The sequence below is a fragment of the Lissotriton vulgaris genome, chromosome 2_2 (genome assembly GCF_964263255.1).
Source record: "Lissotriton vulgaris chromosome 2_2, aLisVul1.2, whole genome shotgun sequence".
In the NCBI taxonomy this organism is placed as follows: Eukaryota; Metazoa; Chordata; class Amphibia; order Caudata; family Salamandridae; genus Lissotriton; species Lissotriton vulgaris.
This window is the reverse complement of record NC_141688.1, coordinates 127941806-127962792: the sequence shown is the minus strand read 5'-3', so window position 1 is coordinate 127962792 and position 20987 is coordinate 127941806. Positions and strand designations below refer to the sequence as shown.

Below are 20987 nucleotides of genomic sequence, written 5' to 3'. Positions count from 1 at the left end.
AGATGTAAGTCTCCCGCGCCCAGTATTGGCTACTTTACATGTCGCTGCCTGGGAGTTCATTCCGTAGGGACCTGGGCTCACTTAGCTGACGTCTCAGGGCAGGGAAGGATGTGCGCTGCCAAGGTTTCACCCACTCCCCCCGCTCTCATATAACACATGTAAGTGCGTGCCTGCGGTGGCCCTGTCTTTGCATTCCTATTTGCTTTCAGTGCTCTTGTAAGGACATTTCATACTCCCACAATTTAAATCATCCCTCAAGGTAGAGCTTTGTGAGTTTATCAGGAGCCCGGGAAAGGGTACTAGCATGCTACAATAGAAGTTGGACAACTTGGTGGGTCGAGTGCCTGCTACAGAGATCTGAGTAACCTGCAGGGGTAATATTCGAATATAGACAGGTCCAACTTAGATTTTCCTCCTTTGGAAGTTGATGATCTAAGATTCGTTAGATTTTACAATGGAAAAACCTTTGTTAGCAGGACTGCAACAATGGCAAGCTGTGCGGCAGCATGGGCTCTATGAACGCCCTGAACGCAAACTTTGTTGCTGTTACAACCACAGGAAGACTGCGGGGGTTCTCGCAGAGTGAACGTAGACGTGGCCATGTTTAACTGTGTATTTCGCAGCACATTTCACTGTCGTAACACATGTGTGCAGCACCTGTACTATGAGCCTCTGGTGCTCAGTGCCACAAAGGCTGCAGCTCAGTAACTTTCGACAGTACAGAAATCCAAGCTTGTGAGCACGCTGCTGCGGTCCAGTCCTAGATATTCTTACCAGCCTGCCAGTCCTCTTCAGACTGCATCTCCTTTCCTCCCCCACTGGAGATCTAATGTAAGTATCGCGCCTACCGCTGTCCATGGCAGCGTGCAGTAGAGTGCAACGTGCAGTAGAGTGCAGAATGCAGCGTACAGTAGAGTTCAGAATGCAGCGTGCAGTAGCGTGCAGCAGCGTGCAGTAGCGTGCAGTAGCGTGCAGCAGAGTGCAGCAGCGTGCAGCAGAGTGCAGTTAACTGAACTCGAGTGCAGTAGAGTGCACTTAACTGAACTCGAGTGCAGAATAGTGCAGAGTGCTGTAAAGTGCAGTGTGCAGTAGAGTGCAGAGTGAGTGCAGAATGACTGCAGAGTGAGTGTGAGTGAGTGCAGAGGGTGAGTGAGTGCAGAGTGCGTGCAAAATGAGTGCAGAGTGACAGTGAGTGCAGAGTGCGTGCAAAATGAGTGCAGAGTGACAGTGAGTGCTGAGTGCAGAGTGAGTGCAGGGGCAGAGTGAGTGCAGTTGCACAGAGGAGTGCAGGGTGAGTGCAGGTGCACAGTCATACAGTTGCAATATTTCATATAGATACATTTAATAATGTCTGATCTTACCTACAACTGTGTCAATGAAAACGTTTTCCTTTTCGAATATCAATAAACAACTTTTACTTGCAAAAAGTGTTTTTTTCACAGACTGTAAATCAGTTACAAACACATATTTTACGTATAGTGTGTGAGTGTGCAGAGTAAGCAGTGTGTGGGATTAGTGTACAGTGAGAGTGAGTGCAGAGTGAGAGTGAGTGCAGAAAGAGTGAGTGCAGAGTAAGTGCAGAGTGATTGCAGATGTAGTGTCAGTGCACAGTGAGTGCAGGTTCAGAGTGAGTGCAGAAAGAGTGAGCGCAGAGTACAGAGTGAGTGCAGAGTGATTGCAGATGTAGTGTCAGTGCACAGTGAGTGCAGGTGCAGAGTGAGTGCAGAGTGAGTGCAAGTGCAGAATGACTGCAGAGTGAGTGTGACTGCAGAGTGACCGCAGTGAGTGTGAATGCATAGTGACTGCGGAGTGAGTGTGATTGGAGAGTGAGTGTAGAGTGAGCGCAGGTGCAAAGTGAGTGCAGAGTGAATGCAGGTACAGAGTGAGTGCGAGTGCAGAATGACTGCAGCGTGAGTGTGACTGCAGCGTGAGTGTGACTGCAGCGTGAGTGTGACTGCAGAGTGAGTGTGACTGCAGAGTGACTGCAGCGTGAGTGTGACTGCAGAGTGAGTGTGACTGCAGAGTGACAGTGACTGCAGAGTGACAGTGACTGCAGTCTGTGAGTGTGCAAGGTAAACATTGTGTGAGTATGCGAGTATGCAGGGTGCAAAGTGTGTGAGTGTCCAGGATGAACAGTGTGTGACTATGCAGGATGAACAGTGTGGATGTGCAGAGTGAGCAGTGTATGTGTGTAGGGACATTGTGTGAGTGTGCAGGAGACAAACACTAAACTAAGTTCACCACACACATACATAGGACCACACACATAAATACCACTCACCGCACACACATACACCACACACACATACCACACTCACACACACACCAGCCTCTCACCACCACACACTCATCACCACTCACCACCACACACTCACCACCACACACTCACCCCCACAGACTCACCACTACACACACAACCACACACACAACCACACACCACCAGCCGTCAGTGCACGCTTTCACCAAGCACAAACACCACCAGCCATCAATGTACACTTTCACCAAGCACAAACCACACCATGCGTCAGTGCAGACTTTCACCACGCACACAACACCAAATGTCAGTGCATGCTTTCACCAAACACACACACACACACACACCACCAGCTGTCAGTGCACTCTTTCACTAGGCGCACTTGCCACCAGCTGTCAGTGCACCCTTTCACCAAGCACACACATTACCAACTATCTCTGTACACTTAACAGGCACACACACTACCAGCCGTCAGTGCACGCTTCCACCAGGCACACACACCTCCACCCGGCACTGCATGCTTCCACCAAGCACACATACCACCAGCCATCAGTGCACAATTTCTACAGGCACACACACCACCACCCATCAGTGCACACATCAATTGTTAACGCATCTACAATTAACTATTGTAGCAATCGCACTATGCTGCACTTACTTTTAAACATATTCATCTAAAGCGCAGCATGCACCATTGCTACTAATCCAATCCAACGCACATATTTCCACTACACACCACATGCATACACTCCATAACACATGGCTACAAGACATTGCCATTTACAATGCCATTACCTCCAACTCAAAAAAATCTGAGACCTATTACATTTCTAATGCTTGTTTTAAGTTTGCATCAGTTCAGTACTTCAAATACTATCTCCAGTTTGTAGATTAGGTAACTACCTGATGCATCAACATGCATACCATACCTAATGCTTTTTGTTTGGGGTGGCATTTAATTTCTCTCAGTTTTTAGGTCTCGGCCTGCCAATGCGCTTGTGCATTGCTGGCGAGACATATAGAGGGCCACCAGCAAATCCTACCAAGAGCTTTTTGGAGTGCAGATTACGCCCAGTGCATGTGAGGCATTCAAGCTCGAAGCTTTGCCAGCGCGCGCTCAGCCTCACTTCCTGCTCCCCCTCTTACTTTCGTTATCGCTCACACCCCATATGCTCATGCCCCCCCGCCACGCAATGCCGAGTGCTTGTCCTCTCAATTGCTAGTAGTAAGGGGTATGCTAAATGTTAATTGTTAGTAGATTTCCTGTTTGTTTACATCACCTCGCTGCTCACTAGTACTTTCAGACTTCAACATTACACAGTCGCCCATCGCTGCTTGATTTTTTTTTTGGATCCCCTGCACTATAAGCCCTGCCCCCACCCTGCGTGCACAAACATAGCATTTCCCTTCTCTCATCGGCAGGCCACAGTGGTGCAGGACGGATGCTGAGGCAGCGTCGGCTACGTCCCCCATTTGTATGTTTCTGTCAGGTTCCCCGTGTGCACTCACTATCCATGCCGCCTCGTCCTTGCTTTGTTTTGTATTGCAAATACATTTCTGCCATTTAGTTATTTTTGGGGAGTTTTATGTAGCAGGAGCTCGACACGAAGTTATCAGAGCGCTTTACATGAACACCAGTTGATCTCTTTCATTGTGCATCATTACAGTTTCTTTTTCCGTGAGCAATTCCAACCTTTTGATTTGTCGTTTTCCCCTATCGGCCTTCTGTTCTTCCTGCTCTCCCTGTAGCAGCTGCTGAACTGGCTGCTCTGGCCTCTATTCTTGCCTCCATCCACTGACCATACTCTACGTCCGGTCATTTGTGCTCAGAAGACCCTCAAACTGAAGTTCACTCTCGTGGGAATGTGTCCCTGGCCCCACGCCGTTCATCTACACAGAAAACCAAGCTTTTGGTGGCATTTTGTGAGGGCACCAGACGATTCAATTGACACCATGCAGACAAAGTGAAGTGCTTGTATTGGGCTGTTTGTAGGACCAGTGACACTTCAAGGTCCAATATATAACGGATGATCTACTCTTCGCTGTACAAAATACTGATGACCATGCTGTGCCCCTGAGCGTCCGCAGCAACATTACAATTAACCTGGAGTCAGTTTGTGACTAAATTGCTCCTCTACGCCCTGTGAGGATTACTCATTGAAGCACTACAAATTACATTTCTTTTCAAGAGGTTATGTTACCTGCCTGTGAAAATACACTGCCAGGCCACGTGTAAAAGCAGATGGACGCACATTCCAACGATAAGCCGAGCTGGGAGCCACCACTATGTTCATAACTGAGACATATTTAAGTGAATCTATCTATCGCCCTCACTCTATCTATCGCCCTCACGCTATCTATCGCCCTCACTCTATCTATCGCCCTCACTCTATCTATCGCCCTCACTCTATCTATCGCCCTCACTCTATCTATCGCCCTCACTCTATCTATCGCCCTCACTCTATCTATCGCCCTCACTCTATCTATCTATCGCCCTCACTCTATCTATCGCCCTCACTCTATCTATCGATTGCCCTCCCTCTATCTATCGATTGCCCTCCCTCTATCTATCTATCGCCCTCTATCTATCTATCGCCCTCTATCTAGCTATCGCCCTCACTCTATTGCCCTCACTCTATCTATCTATCGCCCTCACTCTATCTATCTATCGCCCTCACTCTATCTATCTATCGCCCTCACTCTATCTATCTATCTATCTATCTATCTATCTATCTATCTATCTATCTATCTATCTATCTATCGTCCTCACTCTATCTATCGCCCTCACTCTATTGCCCTCACTCTATCTATCTATCGCCCTCACTCTATTGCCCTCTATCTATCTATCTATCTATCTATCTATCTATCTATCTATCTATCTATCTATCTATCTATCTATCTATCTATCTATCTATCTATCTATCTATCTATCTATCTATCTATCTATCTATCTATCTATCTATCTATCTATCTATCTATCTATCTATCTATCGCCCTCACTCTATCTATCTATCGCCCTCCATCACCCTCACTCTATTTAGCTATCTATCGCCCTCCCTCTATCTATCGCCCTCCCTCTATCTATCGCCCTCCCTCTATCTATCGCCCTCCCTCTATCTATCTATCGCCCTCTATCTATCTATCGCCCTCTATCTATCGATCGCCCTCTATCTATTGATCGCCCTCTATCTATCGCCCGCCCTCTATCTATCTATCGCCCTCTATCTAGCTATCGCCCTCACTCTATTGCCCTCACTCTATCTATCTATCGCCCTCACTCTATCTATCGCCCTCACTCTATCTATCTATTGCCCTCACTCTATCTATCTATCGCTCTCACTCTATCTATCGTCCTCACTCTATCTATCTATCGCCCTCACTCTATTGCCCTCACTCTATCTATCTATCGCCCTCACTCTATCTATCCTATCTATCTATCCTATCTATCTATCTATCTATCTATCTATCTATCTATCTATCTATCTATCTATCTATCTATCTATCTATCTATCTATCTATCTCCCTCACTCTATTGCCCTCTATCTATCGATCGCCCTCCCTCTATCTATCGATTGCCCTCCCTCTATCTATCGATTGCCCTCCCTCTATCTATCGATTGCCCTCCCTCTATCTATCGATTGCCCTCCCTCTATCTATCGATTGCCCTCCCTCTATCTATCGATTGCCCGCCCTCTATCTATCGCCCTCACTCTATCGCCCTCCCTCTATCTATCTATCGCCCTCTATCTATCGATCACCCTCTATCTATCGATCGCCCTCCCTCTATCGATCGCCCTCCCTCTATCGATCGCCCTCCCTCTATCTATCGATTGCCCTCCCTCTATCTATCGATTGCCCTCCCTCTATCTATCGATTGCCCTCCCTCTATCTATCTATCGCCCTCTATCTATCTATCGCCCTCTATCTATCGCCCTCACTCTATCGCCCTCCCTCTATCTATCTATCGCCCTCTATCTATCGCCCTCACTCTATCGCCCTCCCTCTATCGATCGCCCTCCCTCTATCGATCGCCCTCCCTCTATCGATCGCCCTCCCTCTATCGATCGCCCTCCCTCTATCGATCGCCCTCCCTCTATCTATCGATTGCCCTCCCTCTATCTATCAATTGCCCTCTATCTATCTATCGCCCTCTATCTATCGCCCTCCCTCTATCGATCGCCCTCCCTCTATCGATCGCCCTCCCTCTATCGATCGCCCTCACTCTATCTATCTATCGCCCTCACTCTATCTATCTATCTATCTATCTATCTATCTATCTATCTATCTATCTATCTATCTATCTATCTATCTATCTATCTCCCTCACTCTATTGCCCTCTATCTATCTATCTATCTATCTATCTATCTATCTATCTATCTATCTATCGCCCTCACTCTATCTATCGCCCTCACTCTATCTATCGCCCTCACTCTATCTATCTATCGCCCTCACTCTATCTATCTATCGCCCTCACTCTATCTATCTATCGCCCTCGATCACCCTCACTCTATTTAGCTATCTATCGCCCTCTATCTATCGATCGCCCTCCCTCTATCTATCGATCGCCCTCTATCTATCGATCGCCCTCTATCTATCGATCGCCCTCTATCTATCGATCGCCCTCTATCTATCGATCGCCCTCTATCTATCGATCGCCCTCCATCTATCGATCGCCCTCCCTCTATCGATCGCCCTCCCTCTATCGATCGCCCTCCCTCTATCGATCGCCCTCCCTCTATCTATCGATTGCCCTCCCTCTATCTATCGATTGCCCTCCCTCTATCTATCGATTGCCCTCCCTCTATCGATCTATCGCCCTCTATCTATCTATCGCCCTCCCTCTATCGATCGCCCTCCCTCTATCGATCGCCCTCCCTCTATCGATCGCCCTCCCTCTATCGATCGCCCTCCCTCTATCGATCGCCCTCCCTCTATCGATCGCCCTCTATCTATCGATCGCCCTCTATCTATCGATCGCCCTCTATCTATCGATCGCCCTCTATCACCCGCCCTCTATCTATCGCCCGCCCTCTATCTATCGCCCTCGATCACCCTCACTCTATTTAGCTATCGATCGTCCTCCCTCTACGATCGTCCTCCCTCTACGATCGCCCTCCCTCTACGATCGCCCTCCCTCTATCGATCGCCCTCCCTCTATCGATCGCCCTCTATCTATCGATCGCCCTCTATCTATCGCCCGCCCTCTATCGATCGCCCTCCCTCTATCGATCGCCCTCCCTCTATCGATCGCCCTCCCTCTATCGATCGCCCTCCCTCTATCGATCGATCGCCCTCCCTCTATCGATCGCCCTCCCTCTATCTATCGATCGCCCTCCCTCTATCTATCGATTGCCCTCCCTCTATCTATCGATTGCCCTCCCTCTATCTATCTATCGCACTCACTCTATCTATCGCACTCACTCTATCTGTCGCACCACCACAGCATCACTCAGCACCACCACAGCATCACTCAGGGGCACCACAACATCATTATGCGCTACTACAGCATCACTCAGCGCCACCACAGCATCAATCTGTGCAACCATTTAACAACAACTGGTTCAAATATGTTCTCTCAATGTTTCAAGATTTATTACAAATGTCACAAAAAGATAGTAATATTTCACTTCTGTTCTTGGATTTTCGTCACAATAAAATACACTGAACATTATCTTCACAAAAGTTATTTACAAAAGTTTAAGCTATTGCCATTATAAATTACAATAACTTTTATTTAAGTATTAATTATTAAAAAAAATTAAGCCATTGTTATTTGTAATCTAAGTCACATCAATACAACACATATTGCATTACAATTGCTATAGGTGTCACATTTGCAAAAGTTAATACTATTGGCATTGTAAATGACAAAGCTATTAATTTTGCTATTTTCCAAACCAACACATAAATACAAATGTTGTCATTTACAATACCAATAGCTCAAACTTTCCTAATGCGAGACCTATTGCATTGCAAATGCTTGATATTCATCTCATTCATCGTCGTCTATCAGTGATCTACCTGAAACTACTTAGCAGGGTGATCTGCTCTATTGCCTAGCTATGTGGAGCGTGTCTTCCAAACCGGCATTTGGAAGTGTTAACTACAAGATGTAAAACAATCTGCCCTTCTCAAAACAAGGACAGAATTTCAGGCCTCCCATTTTATTGTTGAAATACTTTTTTAATATGCATGATTACGTGCTGCGCCTGTTCACGTACGCAGGTATATGCATTATTTCTGCAACATCGCCCATGCTGAGAAGGAAAATATTCTTTAAGTGATATGTGACACAGATCTACAATTCATTAAGGAGTAGCATTTGCATGGAATGCAGGTTGTTGCGCAAGCCTGGCAGCAGGAAGTGACAATCCAAGTGATAATGCATCCTTCTCTTCCTGATCAACCATGCCTACCTACAATGCTCATTCAATCTTCAGTGCTTTCGTCACAGAGAGAATACTGAAGCTCATTAGCAATGCAAAGCTCATCCTATGTATACGTAGCTAGCTCCTCGTCACAGCTGGCAAACCACATGCATCTTTTTCATGGTACAGTACTCCTTTATGGGCTGCACCGCACACATCTCTAAAGCATGCTTTATCCACTTCAGCTATAGTGTTAAACATTAAAGATCACCACAGCCCAAACAGCCGCTTGAAATATTAAATTATCTCTGATGGGCCCTTCCTGAATTCATCAATGGGGATACATTCCTCCCTCATAGGTGGCAAGCTGCATGTTGTATTGGGCAGTTTAGCCTTTCATACATATTGCTAACCTGTTCAGTTCTCCAAATTTCTGTTTTTTCTTGTTCGTTCATTATGCTCATGGTATGCTAACATGTGCCCAAAAAAGACAATTTTCACTGTATGCTGCACTGCAGAATATTCAGTGGCTTGTAGAAGTCCTTGGACTTATCTTCATAGCAGCCCATGCTGGTGCTTTAGCCTGATCAGACTACTAGATAGTTTCCCCAATGTCATGCCATGGTGGCCACCAATGCAAAAAGAACAATTGATGGACAGAATGCAGAACAATGTCATACATTCACCCCAGTACAGAGATATGGGCCTAAATCAATCTTTTTTTGCTCACCATGCCATTTCAGTTTGGATCCAGCACCCCTCCTTTCCAGTCTTGACACCAACTCCTTTCCACGTGTATGAAATGAAGCAAACCAATTGATCTACACCTACAAATTTGAACAATTTTCTCAACTACTATTAATTCTTGGCTGACTTCCCTGCAAATCCTGAATCCACTTCCAAACCCGCTGTTTAAGTTGTGATCTACAATTAGTAGATCTCATGTCTCACCAAGAAAATCATTCATTGGACTCCAACGATCCAGATTTCTTACTGTATTCTTACCTGATATAAATAATGAGTTATAATCCAGAATAAACAGTCACTGACAAATGCATTCACATATCTACTGGTAACCTGGTACTTGTTGTTGGAATGCTTTATTTCAGACACAAATCCAGCTGTTTGCAAATTCCCAAGGTTTGAGACTTAAGAAGTCCTTTTAGGGGTCTGAAAATTCTTTTTTACTCCTTCTAGTATATTGGCCAATTTGAAAATAAGAAAGGCATGTTTTAATTGATGCTTGTTTGTATTACTGTTTGTTTAAGTATTTGCATGTTGTCTTTAAATATTTGTAGATCCATAAATGACGACCAGAAATCTTTGGGAAGTAGCACTGTTTCCACTGCTACAATGTGCGATACAAAAGTAAAGTGGGGTCTTGCATTGTACCCTATGCGATGTGAAATGTAAAGATCACTATCTTCATCACTGTTTGGAAATGCTTTCATCACATTAAGATTAAAATATATTGTAAACAATGTGTCTTCTTTTTTCAGTGTGTCGCTCTAACAAAAGTCCCTGGGTTTGCCTGACCTGTTCAAGTGTTCACTGTGGAAGGTAAGTGGAGCATTGGCTATTACTCGTGCTTGCGGGACTGGGACGTGGCCTCACCATGAAATGTTTAATCCACATTTTCACGTCTATTAGTCCCATGACACCTTTGACTGGCCGTTAAGGAAGCCTTAAAGAGTTTGTTTCATTTCTGAAACACTCAATGAATTCTGTTGCACAATTCACACCTGTGGTGGATTGCATTGCTCAGAACTGATGGTCTGCTTTTCACGCCCAGGTTAGTTCAATTCCAGTGTCCCACGGAGTGCTTTGTCCAAAGGATTCTGGTGGTACCTGCTTCCTCGTCAGATCCAGGTTGCTGCATTATGTTCCTTTTCTTCATATTCTCAGACACAGTACAGCTGTAAGCTCGAGACATTGTAAGGTGTCGCAGTTCACTTGGATAGGACTGATCGCTTGTTTCCCTACCTGTTGGACCTGCGATGGGCAAGCCCAGCACAAAGGGGGTAGCTAGGCTCAAGTGTCAAGGCAAGTGAAGGCTATCGTGTTAAGCCGGCTTTGACCCAATAATATCTCCTTGTACAACCACCAAAAAGAAGGACACCACACCACTGTTGTAGAAAAATACGATTCCTTTATGTAAAAATTCTCTGTTGTGAATGGGGATCAATTAGGAAAGCACATACACATTTTTTTTGGGCACAATTTGCTGGGTTTCGATTTCGAGTTAAATACAATAAATAAGCTCAGGAATAATTATCATCAATAAATAGAATAAATATCAGGAATAAATATCATCAATAAATAGAATAAATATCACTTTTTTTGTTTAGCAGAATAAATACTGGTTCATTTAAATAAACAAAAACACATGCTCATTTTGGTATCGCTGCCACCATTTAAATACTTCAGGAACATTAACTTGCAATACGTTTCAGGATGGAAAGATTACTCTTACAGTTTATGATGACTTCACTGATCATGAATACAGGCTTCTCTGGGCACAAAAGAGTGTTGGGACTCTTTAAGAATCACTCGGGGGATATGCGCGTGTATCTACAAAGCAAGGAAACACAGTGAACACTTCATTTACACTCGGCTGCCACCGGGTTGAGTTCTCTGTTTGCCGGTGGGGTCTAAGCGCGCCTACGGGCTTTGTTACCGCTAGCACCTAGGCGGCACCAGTTCAAAGTCTTTAGACTGCCGAACGGGGCTGCCGAAGAGGTCACACAATCTTCGCGCTCAGTCAAATAAATGCCGGTTCACAGTTCCTTTAAATCAGCGCTTCCCACCTCAAGAAACGGGCCCACCTCACATCGGCTGTAATCGAAAAGCGATTCAGTCGGGTTCAGCACTTCTCTCGCCAGCGACGGGTTCTCAGGGGCTCCACGGACCTCCCTCCGACTTCCTCAAACAGGGATGGTTCCCGCCCACAGCTACAGCCGCCGATTCACTGGGGAGGGGCAGAGACAGTAGTCCCGCCCAACGAAGGCCGGCCTTTCCCCGCCCCGGCGCACCACCTCACCTCAGTCTGCGCAGGAAGCACTCTACGCCGGTGGAGCTCGGAGACGTCGGAGCTCCTCGCTGGAGGCGCCTGTCACAAAAGGGGCACAGAAGACGCTCGCGGTCGTGGCGAACTTGCTCTCGCCTCGCGACCCGAGTCTGTCGTAATTCACCACCGGTGGGGCGGGGAGGCACACGAAAACGGCCACAGTCTCTTGGGGGTAACGAGGCGCTCGCTGGGCAGGCGCTGTAGGCGCGAGGTCACCGCACATTCACAGCTGACTGGACCGCCAGTCAGGATCCACGCCAGTGACCCTTGCTTGCTCTACTGCCCGCGCTTCCAGCCGCCTCAGGGGTCAACAGGGCAGGTGTCAATCTGGTGTCAAGTCTGGAATCTCCTTCTTCACCTAGATCTGGAACATCATTATCCTATCTAGTCTTTTGGTCATCTCCCCAAAATGGCCGCCAGGGACTGGACCTTATATAGCCAGTGCCCTGAGGTGTTGGCTCGTGCCAGTAGGTTCTAGAACCTTCTTTGGGCTAAGCCAATGACATGGCACTTCTGAGGTATTTGGGACCCTAACAGCCACCATACTGGGGTTCTAGAGCAGCCATTTTGTGTACCTGAGGAAAATAAAGTAATTCCTGTCAGGAATGCGCGCCAAGTAAAAGGGCGCCAAAACCTTGAAAGGTCAAGGTTCATGGAGGCTCCAAGGGGAGTCACTCACATGAGGAAAATGGATGGCCACCATTTTGAGGTCATTCATACAGGTTGCCAATCCCAGTCTATAATGTCACAGGTTCCTTGTAAATAGGTGCCAAAAACCTTGTGAACAACTGGGCGGCAAGGAACATCTAGCCCCATGAAACAGCACACAAAAGGTCCTGGTAGACAAAGAAAAGCGTCAAATTTTGGGAGGTAGAGGGGAACAAATGAAATCCTAGTGGTGAGGGGACTCTCAGAAGCAGACGGGTCTAACACGCGTCCCCCCCAGCTGAAAGTGGGGAGAGCTACCCAACCCCTTGGGAGTTCTCAACACTAAGGCGGAAATACCCAGAGAGACCGTCTGCATTGGCGTGGTCAACTCCGGGTTGGTGTTCCACCCGAAAGTCCATTCCCTGTAGAGAGATAGACCACCTCAACAGTTTGGGGTTTTCCCCCTTCATCTGCATGAGCCAGCGAAGGGGTCGGTGGTCTGTCTGAACAAGGAAGTGTGAACCATAAAAGTATGGTCGCAGCTTCTTCAGTGCCCAGACCACCGCAAAGGCTTCCCGCTCAATGGTTCTCCACCTCTGTTCCCAGGGGAAGCAGTCTCCGTGACAGAAAGACCACGGGTGTATCCAGACCCTCTTCATTGAGTTGCGATAACACCGCCCCAATGCCAATGTCGGATGCATCTGTTTGGACAATGAATTCCTTCGTGAAGTCTGGAGCCTTCAAGATAGGAGCGTTACACAATGCTTGTTTCAGAGTGTCGAAGGCTCGCTGACAAGCCTCCGTCCAGATGACTCTCCTGGGTGGCTTCTTGGCCGTGAGTTCAGTAAGGGGTGCCACGATAGTGCCATACCCCTTCACGAACCGTCTGTATTAACCTGTGAGGCCCAGGAAGGCTCGGCCCTCAGTCTGGGTCTTGGGGGGTTTCCAGGCCATGATTGCCTCAATCTTCACCTGAATGGGCTGCACCTTTCCCCTGCCCACCAAGTGACCTAAGTACACTACCGACCCCTGTCCAATCTGACATTTGCTGGCCTTGATCGTCAAGCCAGCCCTTTCCAGGGTTTGGAGAACGGCTTGCAAGTGCTGCAAGTGATCCTCCCAACTGCTACTGAAGACAGCTATGTCATCCAAGTAGGCAGCAGAGAAGGACTCCATCCCGGTGAGGATCGTGTTCACCAACCGCTGAAAAGTGGCAGGAGCGTTCTTGAGCCCAAGGGCATGACGCAGAACTGGTAGTGTCCATCAGGTGTGGAGAAGGCTGACCTTTCCTTGGCTCCATCAGTCATGGGAATCTGCCAGTACCCTGCAGTGAGGTCAATGGTACTGAGATATTGGGCAGCTCCCAATCGGTCAATCAGTTCATCCGCCCGAGGGATCGGATGAGCATCCGTTTTGGTTACCGAATTTAGTCCTCGGTAATCCACACAGAATCGCAATTCTGGTGTGGCGCCAAGTGGAGCAGCTTTGGGCACCAAAACCACCGGGCTAGACCAAGGGCTACTTGAAGGTTCAATGACTCCTAGCTCCAGCATCTTAGCTACTTCACTTCGAATGCTGGCCTTCACCTTGTCAGACAGCCGGTAAGACTTGGACTTCACAGGTGGGCTGTCTACTGTGTCCACATCATGGGTACACAGGTGGGTCTTACCCGGGACAAGGGAGAACAGAGGAGAGAATGACCCCAAGACCTGGCGACATTCCTCCCGCTGCTCAGGAGTCAGGGATGGCGAGAGTTTCACTCCCTCCACCGACCCATCCTTTTCTTGAGACGCAAAAAGGTCAGGGAGAGGCTCTGTGTTCTGTTCCTCTGATCCGTCAGTCACCATAACCAACAGGACTTCAGGCCTCTCGTAGTGGGGCTTGAGGCGGTTGGCATGCAACACCCGATGTGGGTGCCGAGGGGTCTTCACGTCCACCAAGTAGGTAGCCTTGCCCATCTTCTCCAACACCTCAAAGGGGCCTGTCCAACGGTCCTGGAGGGCACTCAGCTCCCCAGGCTCCATCACCCACACCTTCTGACCAGGCTCCAGCTCCACCGGGTGAGCATTGTGGTCATACCACGCTTTCATCACAGACTGGCGGGCTTCCAAGTTGTCAGAAGCTTGCTTCCACAACTTAGCCATTTGGCTCCGGAAGGCCAGCATGTAGCTCACCACGTCCCGGGGAACTTTCCGAGGAGACTTTTCCCAGGAGTCCCACACCAGGCTGAGAGGTCCACGTACAGGGTGCCCGTACAAAAGCTCAAAGGGGCTAAAGCCCACTCCCTTCTGCGGCACTTCCCTGTAAGAAAAGAGCATAAAAGGGTAAGAGGACGTCCCATTTCCTCCGCAGGCTTTCGGGTAGACTTCTGATCATACCCTTCAAGGTTTTGTTGAACCTTTCCACAAGGCCATTGGCCTGTGGGTGATCAGGAGTGGTAAACCTGTAGGTCACCCCACACTCCTTCCACATTGCCCGCATGTACGCTGACATGAAGTTGCTCCCCCTGTCAGACACAACTTCCTTGGGGAATCCCACTCGGGTAAAGATCCCCATCAGGGCCTTCGCCACTACCGGTGCAGTAATGGTTCTCAGAGGTATTGCCTCCGGATACCTTGTGGCATGATCCACCAGTACCAGGATGAACCTGTGACCGGATGTTGTCGGTGGATCTAGGGGCCCAGCAATGTCGATGCCCACCCTTTCAAAGGGGGTGCCAACGACGGGAAGTGGTTCCAGGGGAGCCTTCAGCTTCATCCCTGTTTTTCCACTGGCTTGGCATGACACACACGACCTACAGTATGTGTCGGAGGCCACCCTCATTCGAGGCCAATAAAAGTGGGGGACAAGCCGTGCAAAGGTCTTGTCCTGTCCCAGGTGTCCTGCCAAGGGAATCTCGTGAGCCAACACTAATAGGAAGGCTCGGTAACACTGTGGGACTACCAGTGCCCATGACAGTCCGTGCACTGGCGCCCTGGGCTCACTGTAGAGGAGGCCATCCTCCCACTAAACACGATAGTTCCCAGACTCGTTACCTGCTGCCTGGGCTTCAGCCTGTTGCCTCAGACCACCCAAGGGTGGGACATTCCCTCTGTCCCTTGCTCAGTTCCTCCCTGGATGGTCCCCCCTCCACTCGCCACTCAGCGGGGATAGGCAGATCCTCCAACAGAACCATGTCCTCTTCCGCGGACTCCGGGTCCATCTCCTCCGATGGCCTATCCGTCTCACGGGGCACGGACATCGAGGCAGGCTCCTCCTGTCCTCGAGATGCTCCCTCATCGGCAGCTGGGTGGGCCATTGTTCCAGGCTCCAACCCATGCGACTTCTCCTCCCGAGCAGCCGCCGACCTGGTACTCACACAGGCCCAGTCAGGTGTACCCAGCATCTCAGAATGAGTCCGGTATTCCACCTCCTTCCAAGCATTGTGCTCCATATCATTGCCCAGTGAAAAGGAACAGGAGTGAAACCCATAGACCAGACTGGGACTGGGTATAAAGGATATATAGAAAACAATGTCCCACTAGGTATCAATAACAGAAACAGTTTGAAAATTGCATACAGTACGTATTACAGAGAAGGAACACAAGGAGTCTCAGTACATTTGTGAAAAGGTTATTAATCACCAATTTTCATGGAAAATGGGAAGCACAGTTAAAAAGCAGCACTGTACATGAAGGACATTCATGGAGCAACCCAAATGGCACTTGGTGACAAGGTGATAACAAAGTGAAGGTGACGACGCAAGTGAACGTGGTGAACAGCGTGGTCGGCGCAAAGTGATAAAGAACAATCAAACATAGGCTTCACATTGAGTCTACAGAATTAAAATGTTCAAATTCGGCACAGTTATGAGCCTATTGATAATGCGCCGTGAAATCGCGCTGTGTTTGTCGACGGCGTTTCGATCCTCTATGATTTGGGATCCTCTTCAGGACAGGGTTGACGTTGATTTGGAGTGCTGCATGGAAAAACAATTGTGTTCAGGAGATCAGGCATGGATGAACGGTGGCTTAAATAAGGGGCACGAGTGTGAGCCGGGTGATCGGGCCGTTCACGATGAAACAGAGCCAGATAATTCAAAGGATCTAACAGTGTTGGCGGTGGCAGGGCACATGCAATTATGGATCGTGAGTAGGAAGGTTGGGCTAGGGTGGGGGAAGGGGACAATGGAGGTAAGGGGTAGCAGTGGCGTACCTGAAGTCAGGGAGCGCTGACAGGGGAGGTCAGTCGTCCAATGGTAGTAGGCCCAGGCGATCAGAGGAGAAGCAGTGATCTAAGCTGGGGGATCCAGGTCTCGGTGAGTCGAGCCGGTAAAGCACCTAGAAAGAAGGTCTAGGTTAGAACGGGGTATCGGGCAGGAAAACCTGATGACTCCGAAGTGGCGGTGGATCGGCATGGGGTGGGTAGTGGGTTACCTGAGTTAATCTGGCGCTGGAGCCGAATAAATCCGTGGCGATGGTTTCCCGCGAGGGATTGCGGGTTGAATGAGGTTGTCAAAGTAAACCAGGAAGTAACTAAGTGGAGGGGCGGGGCCACAGGGTACTGGAGGGCGTGGGAACGGGGAGTGGGAGGAGCGCAGAGGTGAGGGCAACGCCCATGGGCTGATTCTGGTAGCGTGAGGGATAGGAGGAACTGGGAAAGGGGTGGGGGAAGGGGAGGGACCGCTGCACTGTGGTCTATTGATTGCAGAAGAAGTGACAATTACACATGTATTGAACAATCAAGATCACAGTTAAATGACAATGCATGGAAAATTACACCAAGAAATAAAAGCGCAGAGAGGCATGAATAATTACAAGGAACACCGCATGGGTGGTCGGTAGGAGTCTTAATAGGACTACAAATTAACTGGCAGTTTCAGGAATCAACCCTGTCCTGAAGAGGATCCCAAATCATAGAGGATCGAAACGCCGTCGACAAACACAGCGCGATTTCACGGCGCATTATCAATAGGCTCATAACTGTGCCGAATTTGAACATTTTAATTCTGTAGACTCAATGTGAAGCCTATGTCTGATTGTTCTTTATCACTTCGCGCCGACCACGCTGTTCACCACGTTCACTTGCGTCGTCACCTTCACTTTATCACCTTGTCACCAAGTGCCATTTGGGTTGCTCCATGAATGTCCTTCATGTACAGTGCTGCTTTTTAACTGTGCTTCCCATTTTCCATGAAAATTGGTGATTAATAACCTTTTCACAAATGTACTGAGACTCCTTGTGTTCCTTCTCTGTAATACGTACTGTATGCAATTTTCAAACTGTTTCTGTTATTGATACCTAGTGGGACATTGTTTCCTATATATCCATATCATTGCCCAGCAGACAATCGACTGGTACGGCGGGGCTTACGGCAACTCGAAGTGAACCAGCAACCCCTCCCCACTCAAAGGGAACCTCAGCCAAGGGATAGTGGCTCATTCTGCCGTCAGCCATCGCGGCTGGATGAAGTACGCCTGGAATCACCTGCTCTGAGGACACCAGATGACTCCTGACTATAGTCATACTGGCTCCTGTATCTCTCAGAGCTTCCCCTCTATGGCCATTGATGGTGACCCATTGCCCATACTTGGTAGTATTTGGGGGCACCTGGATCTTTGGAACCATCTCCCGATCACCCAGGGACACTAAGGTGACACCCGCCCACTCCCTCCCCTTAACTAAGGGCATCTCCTCCCCGAGCGCTACACTAGCAACTCCCGGGGCCTTTCCTCCAGTGGGAGGGGGTGGTCTCTTTGGGCATTTCGCGTCTCCCTTATAATGTCCAACACCACCGCACTCAAAGCAATGGACAACCCTTGGCTGCTGACTCTGGCCAGGATTAGGGTTCTTTTGCGGGCTAGCCTTAGAGTTGGAGAATAAACTTTTCCCCTTTAAGTTATTTTGGGGGCCTTTGGAGAACTCCTGTTTCTTTTTATCTCCCCCCTCTTTCTTCTGGGGAGCGCCCTGTCCGGACTTCTGAGAATCTCCTCCCGTCCCCTTCGTGGACACTCGGGTACTTACCCAAATGTCCGCCTCCTCAGCAAGCTTACGGGGGCAAGTAAGTTTGCTGTCTACCAGGTGCTGCCTCAGCTCGGGAAGACACTTCTCGAGTAGATGTTCCTTGAGTATGAGATTGTACAACCCTCGATAGTCTTCCACCTCACTACCTTGGACCCACCCATCGAGGGCTTTCTTGGCATAATCCAGGAAGTCAACCCAATTCTGTGAGCTCAGTTTGTGGCTGCCCCTAAACCTCTGCCGGTATTTCTCGGGGGTCAACCCAAACTTTCTGATGAGCGCCACCTTCATGGCGGGGTAGTCTACCTGATCCTCCCGGTCTAGGGCCAATAGGGCATCCCTACCTGTGGGAGGCATGTAGCGATACAATCCACCCCCCCAATGCTTCTCATGTATCCCATGGGCTCTTAAGGAGACCTCATAGGCTGCCAGCCACTTAGCTATGTCATCTCCAGCGGTATAACTGGCGACCACGTCCTTGGGTAAGTGAGGCCTGAGCTCCCTGGCAAATTCCTTAGACTCGACACCCTCCGGAGTGATGTTATGGGCCCTGAGGTCGAGCTCTCGTAGCTTGAGCTCGTGTTCCATCCTCTTCCCTTCCATCTCCAGCTTGGCTAACTACCACCTCAATTGTCTTTCCTCTCTTCTGTCAGCTAACTCGGTCTCTGACAACCCTCCTGTTGATGCACTGCTGCCCTCCTGTGAGGCTACCTTGGGGCTGATTATCATATCACCCACCCCCAGGGGACATTCCGCAGTCCTCTCAATGACAGTACCCCTGTCTGACTCCTCCTCCTCTACCATACCCTCCGGATGCGCTTCCACCCAGGCTCGCAGACTAATGCGGAGCTCCTCTCTTTTGGGCCCTCGCCTAACGAACACTCCCCTTTCATGACAGAACTCCTTGAGCTGCGCCACAGTATAGGTCTCCAGCTCTGACATATCGAATTCCATCTTGTCAGTGAAAAGTGTGGACAACCACCTCGAAGTAGGTTACAAGGATAGGAACTCTGAGGGTCACCTCCACCCACCTCCAGAAGAGAATTTGGAAAAAGCAAAATATTGAATTGGAGGGCCGCTGGGAGAAAACTCCGGGTGTGTACCTGTGGCGCACACGGAATTATTATGGGGTCCAAAACAAGCACGGCTCGCAATCCCACCCGCTGAGCACCAATTTTATGTTGGACCTGCGATGGGCAAGCCCAGCACAAAGGGGGTAGCTTGGCTCAAGTGTCAAGGCAAGTGAAGGCTATCGTGTTAAGCCGGCTTTGACCCAATAAAATCTCCTTGTACAACCACCAAAAAGAAGGACACCACACCACTGTTGTAGAAAAATACGATTCCTTTATGTAAAAATTCTCTGTTGTGAATGGGGATCAATTAGGAAAGCACATACACATTTCTTTTGGCCACAATTTGCTGGGTTTCGATTTCGAGTTAAATACAATAAATAAGCTCAGGAATAATTATCATCAATAAATAGAATAAATATCACTTTTTTTGTTTAGCAGAATAAATACTGGTTCATTTTAATAAACAAACACATGTTCATTCTGGTATCGCTGCCGCCAATTAAATACTTCAGGAACATTAACTTGCAATACGTTTCAGGATGGAAAGATTACTCTTACAGTTTATGATGACTTCACTGATCATTAATACAGGCTTCTCTGGGCACAAAAGAGTGTTGGGACTCTTTAAGAATCACTCGGGGGATATGCACGTGTATCTACAAAGCAAGGAAACACAGTGAACACTTCATTTACACTCGGCTGCCACCGGGTTGAGTTCTCTGTTTGCCGGTGGGGTCTAAGCGCGCCTACAGGCTTTGTTACAGCTAGCACTCAGGCGGCACCAGTTCAAAGTCTTTAGACTGCCGAACGGGGCTGCCGAAGAGGTCACACAATCTTTGCGCTCAGTCAAATAAATTCCGGTTCACAGTTCCTTTATATCAGCGCTTCCCACCTCAAGAAACGGGCCCACCTCACATCGGCTGTAATCGAAAAGCGATTCAGTCGGGTTCAGCACTTCTCTCGCCAGCGACGGGTTCTCAGGGGCTCCACGGACCTCCCTCCGACTTCCTCAAACAGGGATGGTTCCCGCCCACAGCTACAGCCGCCGATTCACTGGGGAGGGGCAGAGACAGTAGTCCCCCCACCCCCCACGAAGGCCGGCCTTTCCCCGCCCCGGCGCACCACCTCACCTCAGTCTGCGCAGGAAGCACTCTACGCCGGTGGAGCTCGGAGACGTCTGAGCTCCTCGCTGGAGGAGCCTGTCACAAAAGGGGTACAGAAGACGCTCGCGGTTGCGGCGAACTTGCTCTCGCCTCGCGACCCGAGTCTGTCGTAATTCACCACCGGGTGGCGGGGAGGCGGGGAGGCACACGAAAACGGCCAGTCTCTTGGGGGTAACGAGGCACTCGCTGGGCAGGCGCTGTAGGCGCGAGGTCACCGCACATTCACAGCTGACTGGACCGCCAGTCAGGATCCACGCCAGTGACCCTTCCTTGCTCTACTGCCCGCGCTTCCAGCCGCCTCAGGGGTCAACAGGGCAGGCGTCAATCTGGTGTCAAGTCTGGAATCTCCTTCTTCACCTAGATCTGGAACATCATTATCCTATCTAGTCTTTTGGTCATCTCCCCAAAATGACC

At 48.9% G+C, this 20987-nt stretch overlaps 1 protein-coding gene across 2 annotated transcripts in view; it reads left to right on the top strand.

The window, feature by feature from the left end:
• The window catches only part of USP3 (ubiquitin specific peptidase 3), a 255373-nt gene that overhangs the window by 14068 nt on the left and 220318 nt on the right, over window positions 1-20987 (top strand). For both annotated transcript variants that reach the window (XM_086959438.1, XM_086959439.1), the window contains exon 2: window positions 10122-10182. In XM_086959438.1, coding sequence (XP_086815564.1) covers window positions 10122-10182 — 61 coding nt within the window. The remainder of the gene's footprint in view (window positions 1-10121; window positions 10183-20987) is intronic.